General features: G+C 42.7%; 2 protein-coding genes across 6 annotated transcripts; both read right to left on the bottom strand.

Moving 5' to 3' along the window:
- Positions 1-5465: 5465 nt before the first annotated feature.
- On the bottom strand, positions 5466-11014 carry PSMA4 (proteasome 20S subunit alpha 4). 3 transcript variants are annotated; one of them, XM_053954683.1, is made up of 9 exons: positions 10916-11014; positions 10559-10699; positions 10307-10349; positions 9383-9545; positions 7966-8043; positions 7645-7733; positions 6652-6782; positions 6305-6428; positions 5466-5870 (listed from the first exon to the last, which is right to left on the bottom strand). In XM_053954683.1, exons 2-9 carry the CDS (start codon positions 10559-10561, stop codon positions 5716-5718), a joined length of 786 nt encoding a protein of 261 aa, XP_053810658.1. In that variant the 5' UTR covers positions 10562-10699; positions 10916-11014; the 3' UTR covers positions 5466-5715. The 3 variants fall into 3 exon arrangements, with proteins under 3 accessions (XP_053810658.1, XP_053810657.1, XP_053810659.1); XM_053954682.1 differs by having other exon boundaries at positions 10559-10636; positions 10916-11013; XM_053954684.1 differs by lacking the exon at positions 10916-11014 and having other exon boundaries at positions 10559-10793.
- Positions 11015-11485: 471 nt separating this feature from the next.
- On the bottom strand, positions 11486-16580 carry HYKK (hydroxylysine kinase). Of its 3 annotated transcripts, none has more exons than XM_053955152.1 (6): positions 16366-16580; positions 16179-16257; positions 15540-15877; positions 14688-14830; positions 12637-12820; positions 11486-12010 (listed from the first exon to the last, which is right to left on the bottom strand). In XM_053955152.1, the coding sequence occupies exons 3-6, from the start codon at positions 15868-15870 to the stop codon at positions 11547-11549; spliced, it is 1122 nt and encodes a 373-aa protein (XP_053811127.1). In that variant the 5' UTR covers positions 15871-15877; positions 16179-16257; positions 16366-16580; the 3' UTR covers positions 11486-11546. The 3 variants fall into 3 exon arrangements, with proteins under 3 accessions (XP_053811127.1, XP_053811128.1, XP_053811129.1); XM_053955153.1 differs by having other exon boundaries at positions 12784-12820; XM_053955154.1 differs by having other exon boundaries at positions 15705-15877.
- Between the last annotated feature and the right edge of the window lie 512 nt (positions 16581-17092).

The raw sequence follows: 17092 nt of genomic DNA, 5'->3' as shown, positions 1-17092 counted from the left end.
TGTATTATAGATATACAACATACATAATAAATACTCTGTACAAAACACCACTTTTTTCTGTATCAGATAAATAAAATCTGTTACAAAAGACAATTTGCAACATACACACTGTTAAATTTAATCAGTGATTTTTCCTAAATCATCCTAGTGGAAATGTATAGTGTACACATTGCCAAAAAAATAGAAGCAGCTGCCATTAATGCATTCTTTGCATCTAAGACAGTGTTTAATATTTCATAGAGAGAAAAGACTTGGAAAGAAGGCTAAATGACTTTATTGTGTTAATCAGCTTCTACATGAAAAGTGCTAGATACTGCATTCCTCAGGAAAATAGTCCTTATTTAACTCAAAAATAATTTTAGCAACTTTATGCCTTTCTAAAATGAGCACTACCCAAAGAGCAATTTCATTAAGCATGTTGTCAGTTGTCAAAATTCTTTTATACCAACTGTTTATTTTACAGAAAAACTGAACCTCTCTGTGTAAACAGTGACTCTTTTCAATGACCAAAACAGAATACTGGAGCATTACAAACCCTTTCTTAATTTTTAAACTCATGTTTTTCTGTATTATCTTTTCCTGCAGCCATATTTGGGTTGTGCATGTCTGTGCAAGACATAATGCAGTCTGTACAAGCACACAAAACAAGGCTGCTTACACAGGAGTTTCTTCCAGCACACTTCTAGTGACAGGCTGTATTGATTTGAATGCTCTGCAGAAAATATGGTCATTTTATATATTGAGAATCCATTTGTATATGGCATATCTTCTACAGTCAAAGTATTTGTGTAAAGGATGCAGCATGCTCTTATTTTGAAATGCTCAATGGAGTTGTCAACTCAAGATTTTATAGTAAATGGAAAATATATTTTAGCCCAAAACAGGGCACAAACCCCCAGGTTTTTTTTGTTGTTGTTGTTTGGTTGTTTGGTTGTTTTTTGTGTTTTTTTTTTTGTTTTTTTTTTGTTTTTTTTTTTTTGTTTTTTTTTTTGTTTTGTTTTTTTTTTTTTTGGTGGTTTTTTTTTGTTTTGTTTTGGTTTTTTTTTTTTTGTTTACACTCTAGTTCTGATATTTTCTGAGTGCTTCAAGAATTACTGTGCAACATTTGTACTGAAATTGCGACTCTGTAGTTTTTGGTGGAAGCTGGTTCACTACTGCACTGCACCTGGTGTTCCTAACATGAGGTTATCAGGTGAAAACCTGTATTTCTGTGCACTGCAGCAGTTGCATTTTAGAGCCATAATGTGTCACTACCAATGTTGAACATAGCTGCCACTAGAACGTGCAGGACATAGGAAAATGGTTTTATTACATAACTGTGGATTTGTGTGCAGCTGGGTCCTAACTAGGCAAAACAGATGCTGTAGGATATAAAAGGATTAAACTGTCTGGGTTACATGCCTAACATTTTGCTAAATATTTTATGTAGCATCATATGGCACATGTTAATTATGTTGTATTATTAATGTTTTAGAAAACAGTAGTTATAAATAAGTAGATGTTTTTTTTCCTGCTGCTTTGAACTTGGAGCAGAATGTTAATAGTATCAGCAGCATGTTTAGTTTAATATTTACCATTCAGTGAAAGGCTAAACAATGACATGAGTAATGCTGTCTTTCAAAGGACCCTTGTCAGCAGGAGGTGACATCCAAAGGTCCCTGCTAAAGTACACTCTGAGAATCTGCATTAAATTGGCTGATGGCAGCTTTCACCGTGCACTGAAGAGTAGTTGAACTGGAAAGCCAAATGCCAAATTAAACCCAGATAAAAATAGCCAGCTGCTCAGTTCTATTTGTAAAATGAGAAATGTTCTAAAAGCTTTGTGAAGCTGAATTTTCTCCAGATTAAAGCCAGTGAAGGGTACTCTTAGATCCAGTAACTTCAGTGGGTTTTCACATTGTAGTAGAAATAACTGCAATTGAAACTTGAAAATTAGGCTAATTTTTACTGCAGAAAAATGTAGCAGAAAAGACTCTTTAAAGAAAATGAAAGATATTTAAATAAGTGTTAGAATCACCACCAGTCTGACACGACACAATTTCTCTCATGTATGAAGTATCTGAGTGCATCAGCTTCTTGGACTTACACGTCCTGTATATTGTGCTATCTCTGTATCACAGTCCTGAGGCCTCTGAAACCGCTGAACACCTTTCAGTCATTATATTCATTTTCACAACACAGAATAGGAGAAGTATTTCTTCCTAATATTAAGGTTATGAAGAGAAAGAATAAATAATCCCCTTGGAATACGTAAGAAACCAGAAGCAGCTGTCAAATTTAACATCAGAAGTTTTTTGTTGTCTCTTAATTTGAGTGCTTCTGTAACTGACAAGTAAAATATTTGGATGAAGAGGGAAGCATACCTAAAGGAGGTCATTTAAGAAGCAGTCTTGGAAGTTAATTTGACTTTATTTGAACGGAATACAGTCACCTAGAAAACAAGCTAACTAGTTTTAAACACTGACAGATGCAAGAGACAGCACAGTAATTATTGGAGAAGCCGTAGTTTCATTATCTCTTAAACTACTTAGAATAACAAACCACATTACAATTTCTTAGGACAATCTATTTGTGAATATTTGCATATTTGCCCTAACAAGTTCTATCATGCACTCAAGTGAGATATAAGCTATCCAGTTTTTTAAGTTTACAAACATCATATTATGCAAACAATTTTAAATAAATACTTTTACCTAATTTGAGAAATCTGTCACCTTCCACAGCACCACATGAAGCTCTTGTTTTAAAATAACATTAAATCCACAGCAATAGCTAAATATTTTAAATACTTATGGTATTACACTGTAAACTCTACGTAAACACTACGTACACCAAAAAAAACCATACAAAGAACAGGAAGATCATTTTGATTAGCAAAGATACCTCAAATGTATCGCCAGAATCATTTTTCTGTTCTTACGACTTATCCCCAAACCACTCCCAGAAAAGGCACAGTTGGTGGTGATTTTTTTTAAAATTTTTTTTTTTTTAAACACACAAAGCCAGAATCAATACAATAGGCCAACACAGTCAAACACTGCTCTTATTTCTAGAAAGAACAGGAAAGAAAACTTGCATTAGTGTCCAGATGGCTCAGGAAGATTCTAATAATGAAAGATCTCCAGCATATGCTTACTGCCCTAGGCTGAAATGCAGAAACGAATCACAAATAAAATTTTGGTTAGGAGAACTTGGCTGTACATCTTGGACATGATTGCCAGCTAGAGTTCCTTGCCTGTTCCAAGGCAGTACTGAGGCTCAGCTCACAATCAGATATTAATGGCACTCAGGGAGAGATTATGGTTTTTTTAAATTAAATTGGTAATTACTGTTCAAAGATTATACTCATGAAGTATTAGACAATACTTCTTCCACTTTGTGCAAACAAAACCTTTAAATAGATATTTTAAAACTTATTACAATGTTTCAGTACATTTATTAAAGTCATTCCAAGTTTTTATTATTACAGTATCTAAAAAAATTCTCCTTTACCAGCAGCTGATGCCGTGTTTGGCAAGAAAATGGTATTGGTAATTCTTTAAACCAAAATATGCATATATGAGTTATCCCCATTTTTTTTAGAAAAAGATGCTTCTAAGAAAAATATTTTACTAAGTCTATATTCTAAGCTATCTGATAATACTTACACTAAACAAACTGCCTTTTATGAACTATATACATGGATGAACACAAGGTCAGATGCACTAACAGCTTCCCAGAAGACAGAAAGCTTTGCTGGAATCTATCACATATTGTTGCAAGTAATCTTTGAGAAGTGAGAAAAAAACTCCATTTTGGCATTGCTGCTTTTAGAGCATATTCCAAGTACTTGTATAACCATCATCAGCGATCCAGAAATCTGCAAAAGATGCTGATATATTGCATTCATGGATCAAAAATAGAAAGATTGAGCACTGAATTTTTACATAAAATGGAGCTTGAGGTATTTATACAATCCTTTATAATGGAGATTAAATATTACCCATTGCATGTTGTCTGCAACTCTTCAGGACTTGTTACATGGAACACCATTCCTATGTTGTTATTTGGAAGACCTACTGTTGCACAAGGCGTGAATAAGTCAGTTGAACTTTCATTAGCTATAAAATTTGCTTATTAACAAAGTGCTGTCTAAGTTCAGTGCTAAAGACTAAAGCAACTGGGCTGCACCAAGGCGCAGAGAATGGCCAAGCAGGTCCTGCAGAGAAGCCACAGCCTCGCCCCTTCTCTGTACAGAGGCTGCCAGAGTCAGTGCAGGACAACTGCACACGCTGCAGCACAGACATCTTCAGTCAGATTCCTTCCCTCTGTTCTCCACAGTGACTCTTACAGCAGTAAGCTCAAAAATGGGTTTAGCTGGGAGGAAGGGTCATTTCTAGCCATGTTGACAAAGTACATTTTAGTCAAAAATGTCGGAGATGCATGAAACCAACAGAACACTGTATGGATTCGCTCAGTTTCTTCAAATGGTCATATTAAATCCTGTAAACATCAAATATCCTTTGGGGTAAGAAAACCAAACCAACCTACAAGATCAATACAATCCAGGGTGGACACAAATGGGCTGGATCACTGCTGTCATGGTTTGAAATTCAGCAAGGCCTCACTTTTAAGCCCTCAGGCTTTTCACTTTGCGTTTGATATCTGAACGAGTGCACAGTAATTTTCAGTAACTTTTCATCTCTTTTGTTCACTACAGATTTTTTTTTTTTTTCAGAAGTAGAAGAGATTTTTGCTAATCTGACAATCATACCTTTTTGGAATTCAGTACAGGGGCAAGCTGGACAAAAATGACTGTGATTCCTAATTCATGCACAATTACGATTTCTTGGTGGTTAACTGGTTAGTTTTCTTGACTGGTGTGTCAGAGAAATGAATCAAATTCACTGGGGAAGTGTCAGCAACACTAAACTAAACATAAAACATCTTAATTTCCTTTCAGAATAAAATGTGAAGTCGTCAACATGGCCTAAAAATCATGCACTGTTTTACTTACCTACTTGTACTTTGACAAGATAAAGCATTTTCACATGGCCTTTGTAAAATGTCTTTCTAGTTTGTGTGAATATAATTAGTGTTGTATGATTAATTCCTTAGAAAACACATGCACTTGTGAAGGCTATGATAAACTGAGCACATTTGCTACAGGGCATTTTTAAAACACTACTGGCTTGCAAGACCATCAGTTTGACAGAGCCTGCTATAGAACAAAATAGGCCAAAACTAAAACTTGGCATGCCAGCACACTTTAATTCTGCATTTGTGAAATGACTTTTTGAACTTAGGAGCTCTTTTCACTACCTTTAAAGGAGAACCCACACGTACACATAAAATTCTAACAATTCTAACACCATATTTGTTCTTTACCAACTAGCATATACCTTGTTTTAATGGTTTAAAGCAATTAAATTCCTCAAGATTGTGCATATCCAGGCATTACTGAGGAAATAAAAGACACCCATCACTATTCTTCTTAAATTTTATTCCATAATAAAAAATAGAAGATGAAAGAAAGAGTGTTCAAGAATTAAAGCAATTATTGGTCAATGTAAGGAGCAGTAAACTAATTATCTAAATGATGACTAAGGGCCTGGTTCATCAAAAGTACTTCTGGGTCCTCCATGGCATAGCTGTAGGCTTCTACAGCACAGAAATCCAGATTATCTTTTGCTGAAGCAGGTCCTTTATTATCTAGAGAACACTTGATTTCATATTCTATTTATCCTTCTCTTTTTGTTCTTTCTCCTTCTTTTCACGTTCAGCTTTTGCTTCCTCCTCCTCATGTTGTTTTATCAATTGTTCCACCTCCTTTTGCTTCAGAACCCTTATTACTGTCTTTCCGTTCTCTCTTGTCAGTGTTGCAATTTCAACTGAAACACATGGAACAGACAGCAGTGTTTAGGCAGAGCAATCATCAGCAGGGCAAGGTTTGAGATTACAAGTGACAGTGAGGCAGAAGGCTCCAGTGCTCCCTGTGCCACACAGCCTGGCTGGAGGCAGCCGCGCTCAGCTCCCTCCTGCAGCAGAGCGCAGCAGCAGGGGAGCTCCTCTCAGGGTTCTGCTCCCAGACACGCAGGCATTCCAATCCCCAGGCTGCAGTCTCGCCTCTGGAGCTGGCCAACGGGGCCCATCAGCCTGGACTAAGCTATCTGAATGCCTCTTAGGCTAAGGCTGAGAACTGCTGCATCTTCTGAAAACACTTTTTTGTGGCAACTAACGCTCCAGTGAGCCACACCTGGAACATGTGCACTCACTGCTCCCTTTGTTTAAGCAGAGGGTGCCATCCCGTGTTGAGAACACTCACCTTTCTCAGCAGAGAGCTTACTGACATCCATGGTCTTGTTTAGAACCTTAATGGCCAATGCCAGGGCAGTCTTTAAGGTCATTTCCCCTTCCTTGTAGTCCTGCTTCAGCATTGACACAGCTGCCTGTAAATTTCACAGAAATTAAAACGGTGTCTTTGGGCAATCAACCACACAGCTAGAGAGTGGGGTTTTGCCAGATAATACCAACACATGAGTTAACAGCAGCATTCCTACAATTACCTGTAAATCTCTCCCACACTAATAATCAACAGCTCAGCTTAATTAATACAGTACAATTTACACTTTTTAAGTTATCTTTTTGAAAAGAAAAAAACCCAGAACTTACAGCACTATTATTCCCAATGCATGTGGCTTTCCACCCTCCATAATTTCCACTAGGATCACTTTGATACAGCTGAAATCCATAATGCTTATCCCAGCCAATATAGAGCAATGAAACACCAAAAGGACGTTTTCCTGTCGAAAAGAAGGCTATTAGCAACCCAAATTTAGTAACAAGATTGGTTATGAGTTACAATTATTTTCTTTGATTTCGTTTTTCAATCTATTCCTGTGAACTAGGATTTAACAGACAGTTCTGCACTTCTGTTGCTTGAGATAAGCACGTCAGCATTTCCTTCTAAGTCATGGTGTGGGAGGCAGGAGAGATTTATTCCATTTAACCTTATGAGCAGTTCATTTGTGTCTTCACAAATTGTAATTTACTATCTCAGGACTTTAAATCAAAATTTAGTATTTCAGGTATGTAGCTTAGCTCTTAAAGCATTTAACTTAGCAATGTCAAAAGCCAGGTAGTTTAAAAGGTAATTCTCTCCCACTACATATATGTAAAACAACAGAATCATCAGTTCACATACAAAGGAACACTACTTACAATATCATTTTCTAACATGTTGCTTGAGCCAAATAAACATTACTTTTTTCCAAGTGTTAGAATATTGATACCCCTATATACAGCCTTGTTTTTGATTCATTGTGCCGTTATGGTGGATGGGCCCAAAATTTTGAAAGGTTGCCTAAACAATTCTCTGCTAGTCTATTGAAGACATTCTTTAAATGCAAGAGCACTCAAAGTATTCCATGCACTGAGCCAGCATCTCAGCCATCAGTTTCCCAAGCCATAAAAAGTAGAAGCCTCAGCAGCAAAAACCAGTAACCATGACTACCCATTCCCCTCTTATATTAGGCAATCTTTTTCCTAAGTATAACTTGTAGAGAGAATTCAGTAGAACTGTCCACAGACTTAGATCCTTCACATTATGTAAGAGAATTGTACTTGAGGCATTTAGTAACACAATGATTCATCACACTTCATTACCTCCAAACTGTGTATAAGCCTGCTTGATATCACACAGTGCTGTTACTAGTTGTTCACAAGGAATGGGCTCTTGATACTGTAACAAATACCTAATATCAAAGAGGGAAAAAAAAACAGTTTTCAAAACTTGATTTGCTGACCGTATCTTGCAAAACATTTAAGAGGAAGCAAGTTCCCAAGTTAGAGTATCTGTGATCTAGCTGCTCCATTTCAACCTACTTCTGATCTACTAAATGCATGTTCATTCTAATCTAATGCATAAAGAGAGCTGAACGTGACAGCACAGGTGAGTAAAACCACGTTAGCTGTCAGCAGACCTACCTCTGTGCAATCAGTCTCAGCTCATTTGTGAGAACATTGGCATCTGAGGTTATTCCTGCAACGCTGCACGCCATATCCCTGCAAGAAAGGCATACACATTAACTGAACTCCTGTCAATCTCCAACCAACACGCACATCTTCATCCAGGGGCTCAAGCAGAGCTTTTCTCATCAAAGCTACACAGCTGCTGTACAAAACGGGTTCATCAGCTCCTGCCTTTAGGGTGCACCAAAAATATCAGTAACCATTTGCTAAGAGCAGAGGTGGACAGCCAAAGCCAGAGAGTCAGTACATTAGCTGTACATACAGTTCTGAGAAGAGGGTCATGCCACGGATGGTTAAGTTCTGAGTGGTTTTACAAGACCAATTAGGTACATACATACAGGTGCCTCTCAGGAGGCCACCTGACACAGCACACCTCAACACTGAAGGAGCCACACAGATGGGACAGGCCTTCAGTGGGAGCTGCTGCTGACTCGTGGCATCTGTGTAACCGAAACTTCATGCTCTTGATAGGCCCCTAAGAAAAATAAGCACTTCAATCCTTGATTGTTTTGTTGGATCTTAATTTAATATCTCTTTAGCTCAATCTCATATGCTACAAGCCTTTTGCTGCACAAAAAAGATTTGCGAAATTGGGAATTTTCCAAAAGATGGAAGGGCTGTTCTAGGTGACTACTCCAGTGTGCTGTTACACTGCCTCCTTGAAAACCCAGTACTTCCTTTCAAGATAAACCTCCATGTTGATCTTAAAAGCACTTCCAAGTGCTTTCAAGATCAACATGGAATGGGAGGCAGACAGGATGGAAAACTATTTGTGTTCATTTGCAGCTCTTGTCAAGGATGAAGCTCTACCTCCCTTGCAACAAAAAAGCATAATCCATAAAGCTCTTTGCTCTGGCATCACAAATTTAACTTCCAGGAGTTAGAATGAAAATAGTAATAGACAGACGTTTCATCTCTGCTACAACTGTGGCAAAGAAGCCTGAGGCACATTTTACCCAGTTACCTCAGACTTTTTGAGCCACCAAAGAAAAACAGAGATGTGGAAAGGGAGCTGAAATAGCATGTTAATTTTTGTGTGCACTATTTATTCTGCCCCCCAATGGTATTTCGTAAAACTGAGATTTCCCAGTTTTCTGAACTGCTACAATACCATTACCTTGTATAGCATAGTACCAACAAACAGGTTATTCCACCTAGAAAATTCTCCTGGAGATAAAAAAAACCAAACCAGCAATACTTCTACTCTAGAAGGGGAACTACTAAAGTGAACAATGACAGATTAGTCATACTTGTCTAAAATACCAAACAAAAAGATTATTAACACTTCAAATAAAATAAGCCCAGGTTATGTGCTAATCAGCACTTTGCTGTTAATAACATCACAGGACATTCAATCACCATTTCAACTTACTCATTAAGCTTGTATATTTTCTCTGAGAAGAACACTTCATCGAGAAGCTTGTGAATGTTGCGCCGCTCTGCTGCCAGCAGAACTCCATCGTTTGCTAGAATTCCCAGGCAGGTGCCTGCGTGCCCGATGGCCTCCATGGCATACTCAACTTGGTACAGGCGACCTGGGAAAGGATTGCAATTCCTGTCATCGAGAAATGACGCGGAACGAGACCAACTGCACAAGGCGCCTGAAAGCTACAAGAATCTTACAACTGCTCATTGTCCCATCTAATTCTTCAGTCTCTTACCAGTCAATTGTAAATTAATTGGCTGAAAAGCAGGAAGGAGTCAGAGAAGGAAAATAATATGGCCACTGGGAAAAAACCCTCTTTCTATTAAAAGAAAAAAAAACAAACAACACTTTTCTATTAAAAAAAAAAGAAAAAAATTAAAGAACTCTCTGCTGCAGTAGAATAACACAAGACAAATTTTCAATAAAGAAAGAAAATATCTTATACTGGACTTCTTGGGTTCCTCCCATCTAAGAAGTAAGAAAACGTGGTTTGTACGTACTTGTTTCAGCATGTGCAAGAATAACAAGGAGAGGCATGACTGCACCAGCAGGATATTATCCATTCTCAGGGGATAGTGACAAAATCTAACCATGCTCAAACAAGAAATAAATGGTTATTTCAAAAACATGGCAGGTGATATTACTCACTAATGGGACTCAGTCTCATTATTGCTTGAGTTAGAATGAATTTGAAAGTGTCCACTTTGGACCTTTGCTCTCCCTACAGAACTGAGTGTGGGCAAATAGGATATCTGTTATTCATATTCAGACAGAAAAACATGCTACTAACAACCATCCTTTCTGCAAGTGTTTTGATAGTTTTGAGAAGATAGAACAGAGCTGACTCGAAAATGTCGGTTTAAAAAATACCTTCCGGAGAAAATATGGTAGTTCTGGAGTCATATCTTCGAGACTGTAAAAGGAATAGCTCAGTAAGTATCACCAGTCTCTTGTCACCAACGCCCTAAAGCCCCTATATAACAGACCCAGCCATTCGGTGAGCTCGGGCTGGTCACCGGTGCCCGCAGCCCGGCCCCGGCAGTGAGACCGCCGCCCCCGCCCGGGCCGTGACTCGGCAGCACCCGCGGCTCAGCAAAGCTCCGGGGAACGCGGGTCACTCACCATGGTGCCGGGGCCGCGCCGCGGGCGGAGGGCAGCGCGCCGGCGGGAGAGCACAGGGCACGGGAACCGGCACCGGGCCTGCAAGAGAGCACGGGGCACGTGAACCGGGAACCCCGGGAACGCCGGGAACCGGCACCGGGCCTGCAAGAGAGCACGGGGCACGTGAACCGGGAACCCCGGGAACGCCGGGAAGCGGCACCGAGCGCGCCCCGGCACGGCCCCAGGGGGCGCTGCCGCCCGCGCCCGCACTGCACAGTCATCCTCAGCGCGGCACAACGGGAGGGCCGCGCCGCCTCCCGCGCCGCGCAGAGACGCGTCCCGCGCCCCACCGCCCACCCGCCGCCCGTCCTCACTCACGGCGGGCCGGAGGCAACCGCTGGGCCGGGCGGGGGGCGGCGAAGCCCGGCCGGCGGGCAAGAACCGGGCGCTGCGGCCGCGCCCGAACCTTCAGCGCCGCGTCGGAAATGGCCGCCGCGCCTGCGCGGTGCCGCCTGCCGGCCTGGGGCGGGGCCCGCGCCCGTTCCTGCCACCGGGGGCGGGGCTGGCGCGCGCGGCCCGCAGCGTCACGTGCGCGTGCTCGGGCTCCGCCGAAAGGGGCGGGAAACGGCCCCGCCCGCCGTGCGGGGGCCGGGCACGGTCACACAACAGCCCTGCCGTGAGGGCCGGGCACGGTCACACCGCAGCCCTGCCGTGAGGACAGCACGGTCACACCGCGTCCCTGCCGTGAGGGCAGCACGGTCACACCGCGTCCCTGCCGTGAGGGCGGGAAGGAGGCCGGCTCCTGCCCTGAGGGTGCACAATGGTCACATCCCCTCCCCGCGCCGTGAGGGCGGTAAAGGCCGCGGGGCGGTCACGGCTTTCTCTCCCGGGGAGATGGGCTGGCTCCCGCCCGGCCCGCGGACGCGCCCCATCCAGCTCAGGCAGCGCCGCGTTTATTGATGGCTTTATTCAGTCCGATGTCACCGCCAGTACCTCAGCAGCCGCGGACCTACGGGGCAGGTGCGTGCTGCGTGTACGCCTGGGCAGTCTCAAACCACTTCTTCTCCACAGCTTCCTGGCCCACCTCGAACATCGTCATTAAGTGTTTCCAGCCGGTTTTCGCCGTGATTGTGAGGTACTCCTTGTTCTCTGGGTACAGAAGAGCCGTGTGGGCAGCGATGACGAGGGACTGTGCAAACCTCGCACTCACCAGGAGAAAGAGGGCACCTCTCTCCTCAGCGGTGAGCGGCAGGATGCTCTCAAACCCTGCGAGAACATGTCCCCCAACACTCAGAGGGTCTGGGCTCTCAATCATCATGTACATGATGGCTATCGCAACCTCAAACACGTAGTACCCGTAACTCATGTCGCTGAAGTCCAGGATGCCAGACACTCTGTACTGGGGATTCTCCAGGGAAGCAGAGCTGGAGTCTACTAGAATGTTGTAGTCATTAAGGTCTCCATGATTGATACCTAAACACAGAAGAAATAGAAACAGTATTTAATAATTATTAAACAGCTGAAACAGCCTTGGGAAGATGCACGTTACGCTAACACTCAGCTACAAAACTGCACTAGTCCCCTGCAGCATCAAGTGCCACCTTTCACACCTTTACTGCTTCCTGTGCAGCTCCACCGCGCTGCCAGAGACCACAGCAGAGGAGAGGAGGGAGAGTTACGGGATCTCGCTCCAGGCTGCTGCGACCTGCGATACACTGCGTGCTCGCAAACGCACAACAGTACAACTGTCACGTCATCCTCAATATCCATGTCCTTTGTATTCCAAAATCTTGATGAAGTACTTTAGGAAAGGTGGTACTGTATTCCGTATATATTTAGTAAGCTGATATAACAGCATGAAAATCATAAACTTAAATGGGAGGAAACTCATCAGAAAAATAAAGAGCTGACCCTGACTGTACAGAACATTCCTCTTGGCTTACTCTGTGCCATGTCCATGTCCAGGCTAGGGAAAGGAGATTTACTTTTTTTTGCTATTTTTGTTCTCCTTCTCTACAGAGCTGAACTCCTGTATAAAATTCGTGTGCCAAATTCTGTGTCTCAGTTCAACATAATTACAATGAGAATAAAATACTCACAGGCTCGGAAACTGCTTAGCTTGGGTATTACTTTGCCTTTAAACTGCTCAATAACTTGCTCCACCAGTGCACAATATTTGTTCTGGCCCAAGGCATAAATGTACTGATCTAGAAGAGGAACATTTGCCAGATTCCAAATGAACTGACCTCGATGCAGACTTTTTGCTGATGGATGCTGGAATTTCTTTGGAAAAAGCACACAATAATATAGGCATAAGAAAAATTGCAGACTTTATGATTAAAGGGCTTGATTCAAAACTCCTACTAATTTTAACAGGTTTCTAATAAGACTCACTGAAAAGCACCATGAGTTGGATTGTTGTTTTTTATCAAGTAAAAGAATCACCTGAAGAATGATTAAAGCAAGCATCTCAGTATCTACATACAGCCTGAATGGTTTTTCCCCGTGTTTTAGGTACAAAGGTTACCTTAAGTCATTTGTCTCTTCAATAATGTGAAATTGCTGTTGCCTGTCCATAGGGTGACGTTAGAACAGTGACTTTGAGCCTCTGCCAAGGCCAGAGTCCTGCTCTGGCACAGCTCAGCTTGCACAGCTGGTGCTGCAGAAAGCTATGGGAACACCAGAGACACAAAACCTGCCAGCATGCTGGGACTAGGCACACTCTGTGCTTTTAAAGGTGGGACCTTTGGGGGACAAACCTTAGGAACAGCTGATGTGTGAAAAACCCTGAGCACAGTAGTTTATGGAGACACTGACCACGGCTTTATGCTCGTGAAAATTTGCCTTTGTACATCCAGGCCTCACTGCTTTAAACATACAAGGTCCTTAATCCCTCTCTCACTAGCAAATGGAAAGGATGGTTTGGAAAGTGACATTCAGAGAGGAAAAGCATCTCTGCCACTACACACCCCATGCTTATCTCGAACTCCTCAAATGCTTATTAAGGTGACATCTGGGCCAGATTGGATCAGCGTGTAGGGCAAATTAAAAAAAAAAAACAAACAAACCAAAACAAACTTCCTACAAGAGTAGCTGGCTCCCTTTTAAGAAAAGAACCACAAAAACTATGCTTGTAATTAAGGTTCTTAAAGATCACTAAATGACAGTCAAAAGTTGACGGTGCTTGAACCAGTAAAGAACAAAATCGAGCCTAAACCACCTTGGTGGATGATAATCCATATGTTAAGGGAATAAAGAGCCTTTTCCATCAGAACTGCTTCTCATTAACTACTTCCTCCTTAGCAGGATCAGTCACAGGCATATTTTGAGACTAGCTTATCTTAACCACATTATAAGAGTGTGACCAGTGTGCCAGAAGGCAACAGTAAGTTATCTTCTACAATTGAAAATGCTCTTGTAATTTAAGAATGTGCTTAGTAAAACTGGCAATTCACATTTCATAACTGTCTGAAGCTGGTAGCCAGAACATGAGAAGGAGAGGTTAATGAAAGGTTAATAAATAATGTGAGGTCTTTCATGCATCACACTTAGTACTGGCTGATTGATCAGCTTTATTATCCTGTGTAACTGCAGAGTAAAGAACCTAGTTTGCATTAAGACTGAGTGGAAGTGGTGCAAATGAGAAGCGTCACAGATCTCTGTTGGCACAGCTGGCACTGTAGGGAGGGTACCAATGTGAAATGGTCACAGTGCTAATGAAGAGAAGAAAGTCAGCAAGTCAAAAGGAATTCAAAATAATAGATCAGCCACTGAGCACTACACAAAAATCCTTTAAAACAAACCTGGTGTTCTGTTCCTCTAATTCGAGCACCCTAGGGTTCATTCTCCTTTATTTGCCAGGTTTGAAACACTAACAGGTGAGCTTTGCATAAGTAAAAAGAACTCCATATTGCTCTATTCGTGGTACAAAAGTGCACTGCAGAAGTATCACCAGTACCATGTCACTTGTCATGTACTTTGGGAAAGGCTTTAGCCAGCTTGGAGGCTGGCACCTGAGCCATGAGTCACTGGCATCTGCAGTCGCCAACTTGCACTTTGCAGGTCTGAAAAGCAGGCAGCAAGCACGTGAGCAAATGCTGAAGAGACATTGATTAAGAGAGAAGTGTGAGGCTAAAGCATGAGAACTCACCTCTGAGAGCACTTTATCCAGGCTGGCAGCGAGCCTCCCAATCTCATAGAGAATCTGAGCATTGGTAGTGATTTTTGCTACTGGTGTACCTGGCAGGTAAGTCAGCAGCCTGACCATGTACTTCTTGCTCCCAAGTCTAGCACCTGACAAGGAGAGACGCAGTCACTCTGCTGTGGGCTGAGTATCACTTAATGCAAGAGGCAGAAAAGGTCTATCCCAGTGTAGTAAGTTGTCAGATGTAGCTCATAAAAATGCAAAGATTTGATTTACCAGAATGTTGTGTAATAATGTACAAACCTTAACACACTTAGAAAATCTATGCTGAGAAAAACTCAGCACCAAGCAGGGTTCCTCCAGTGCCTGCACACCCACATAAAGTTTTGCAGCAGAATAGATCTCAGGAATCCCAAATGTTGTGTGAAAGTTACAGTGACAGTAAAAGCTAAATGCCAACACAATTTTTCTTCCAAGCACTACATTAAAGCAATTTATTCTGGCTTCAGAGCTGGGCTAGAGCTGTGTGTTACACTACTCTGAAGGCAAGTAATTTCAAGCACCATATAGTCAATGAGGCATTTTTAACTTTTCCTGTGCACAGACACACGTCAGATAAATGTCTTCTCCAATTCCTTAAGCTGAAGTGTTTTCCTAGTTAATTATTACGCTCTCTGAGTTGCTTTGCTTCTGGTATTTTAACTTTGGACTATTGTGGCTGGAATACAGGTCGCCTGATGCATATCCCTACTATTCAAACACAAGCCTAGAGTTTCCCTTTAGCATACACATGGTATGCCATGCTACTGCTGAGCTGAGGGTGAGAGTGGGGCAGTAAAGGTGCCCACAGTGGCTCACCTCCTGACTCCAGAGACATTATGTTACCATCTTTTGTCAGGTAAGGAGTGGCTGAAGGGAAGCCTTCTGCACTGAGAAACATCATGGCCTGGGTCTGCGCTTCAATGAGGTCAGGCTCCTGGCTGTCTTCTGAATTGGTGATTTTGAGGACATACTCATCAGCACCTTCAGCTGAGACACGCACGTGGAAGTTCTGATCATCATAGCTGGGCAGTGACCCGATCCAAGACACCTTCAATCCAAACACCCTGTCAACCAATTCAGCTGCCTCTCTCTCATCAAATGTGGGTTTGGTCAAGGTCTGGGGTTCACAGTCATTTCCAGAAGACATCGTGCCTCTAGGAAAAAAAGAAAAGTTGGATGATCTGATCTGTATTCTGACACCAGAAGCAGTAATTACGGCAACAAAATGCATTCAGCTGCTGGAAAAGAGTTTCCTACATTTATTAAACAAGCAAAGAAAACAAACCCCCTGTGCCAGCTCAGGTTTCTTACATCGTAGCTTATCGAATACTTAGGCTGCAGCCCCTCCAAAGAAAGAGTGCTAGAGAGATGCACTCAATCTGTTCAGAATAGCAGGCACGAAGAGCTAGCTTATTAACCAAGCTTTTATTAGCTCATTTCTAGCAGCAGCCTAACCTAGTATTGTTGATAGTAGGAATGACTCCCTCCGGAGCAGAGCTGCTGAATCCCTGAGCAGGAGGTCTTCAATTCGTGCCTGCAAAAGGCAAGAATTATTTTAGTAAATCATAACGTTGAAGCAGATTAAATCTTTCTGTTTGGTCTCGGCCTTCCAAATTCCTGTGCTAAGGAAGGCGGCACAAACCTGCGGACGCTCGCTCGTCTCCCGCCTGCCCAGCTGCAGGAACCTCGAGCCTCCCGAGACGAGCGCAACCCTTGGACTCGTTGGGAGCCGCGCCAACCTTTGCCCGGTGCGGGGCGGCCGAGGAGCTGCAGCAGCTGCCAGCAGCAGCCGGCGGCCGGAGCGCCCCGCGCCCAGCGGAACGCGGGGCCAGGCGGGCCCGGGGCCGGCCGCAGCTCCCGGCCGCGGGCGGCGGAGCCGGAGCCGCCCCGCGCCGCAGGAGCGCCGCTCCGGGCCGAGCGTTTTGTTTTGCAGCGGCACAAGAGGGCAGGAGAGCTACGACTTCCTGTCACAAAGGCAGAGCGCTTAAAAAAGCCCTGCGCCGCGACGGGCAGGAGGGAAGACATCCGTTTTGTTATTTTCTTTAAACCCTTTTATCAGCATACCACATAAAAATCTCTGCCGAATGCGTAGACTGAAGACCACATATAAATAGATAAAACAAGCCTGAGGCATCTTGCTCAGGATGTCCTTTAGACTGTCCCAGAGAGTTTTTACTGGGACAATAGGTCCAGTCCTAGAAAATTTGACCCTTAATGAAAATAATGAAGAACCTTAAGATTAATATAGAAGTATCTTCTGGAACTTCTAATGAAATAAAGGTAATCTGTTGTAGTTGATGTCCTGCTATGACAGAATTAGGAACCTGAAGAAAAAGGAATTTAGGAAATACATGCTGAAGAACACCTGA

Source organism: Vidua chalybeata, chromosome 13, assembly GCF_026979565.1.
Source record: "Vidua chalybeata isolate OUT-0048 chromosome 13, bVidCha1 merged haplotype, whole genome shotgun sequence".
In the NCBI taxonomy this organism is placed as follows: Eukaryota; Metazoa; Chordata; class Aves; order Passeriformes; family Viduidae; genus Vidua; species Vidua chalybeata.
This window is presented reverse-complemented; position numbering and strand designations above follow the sequence as displayed.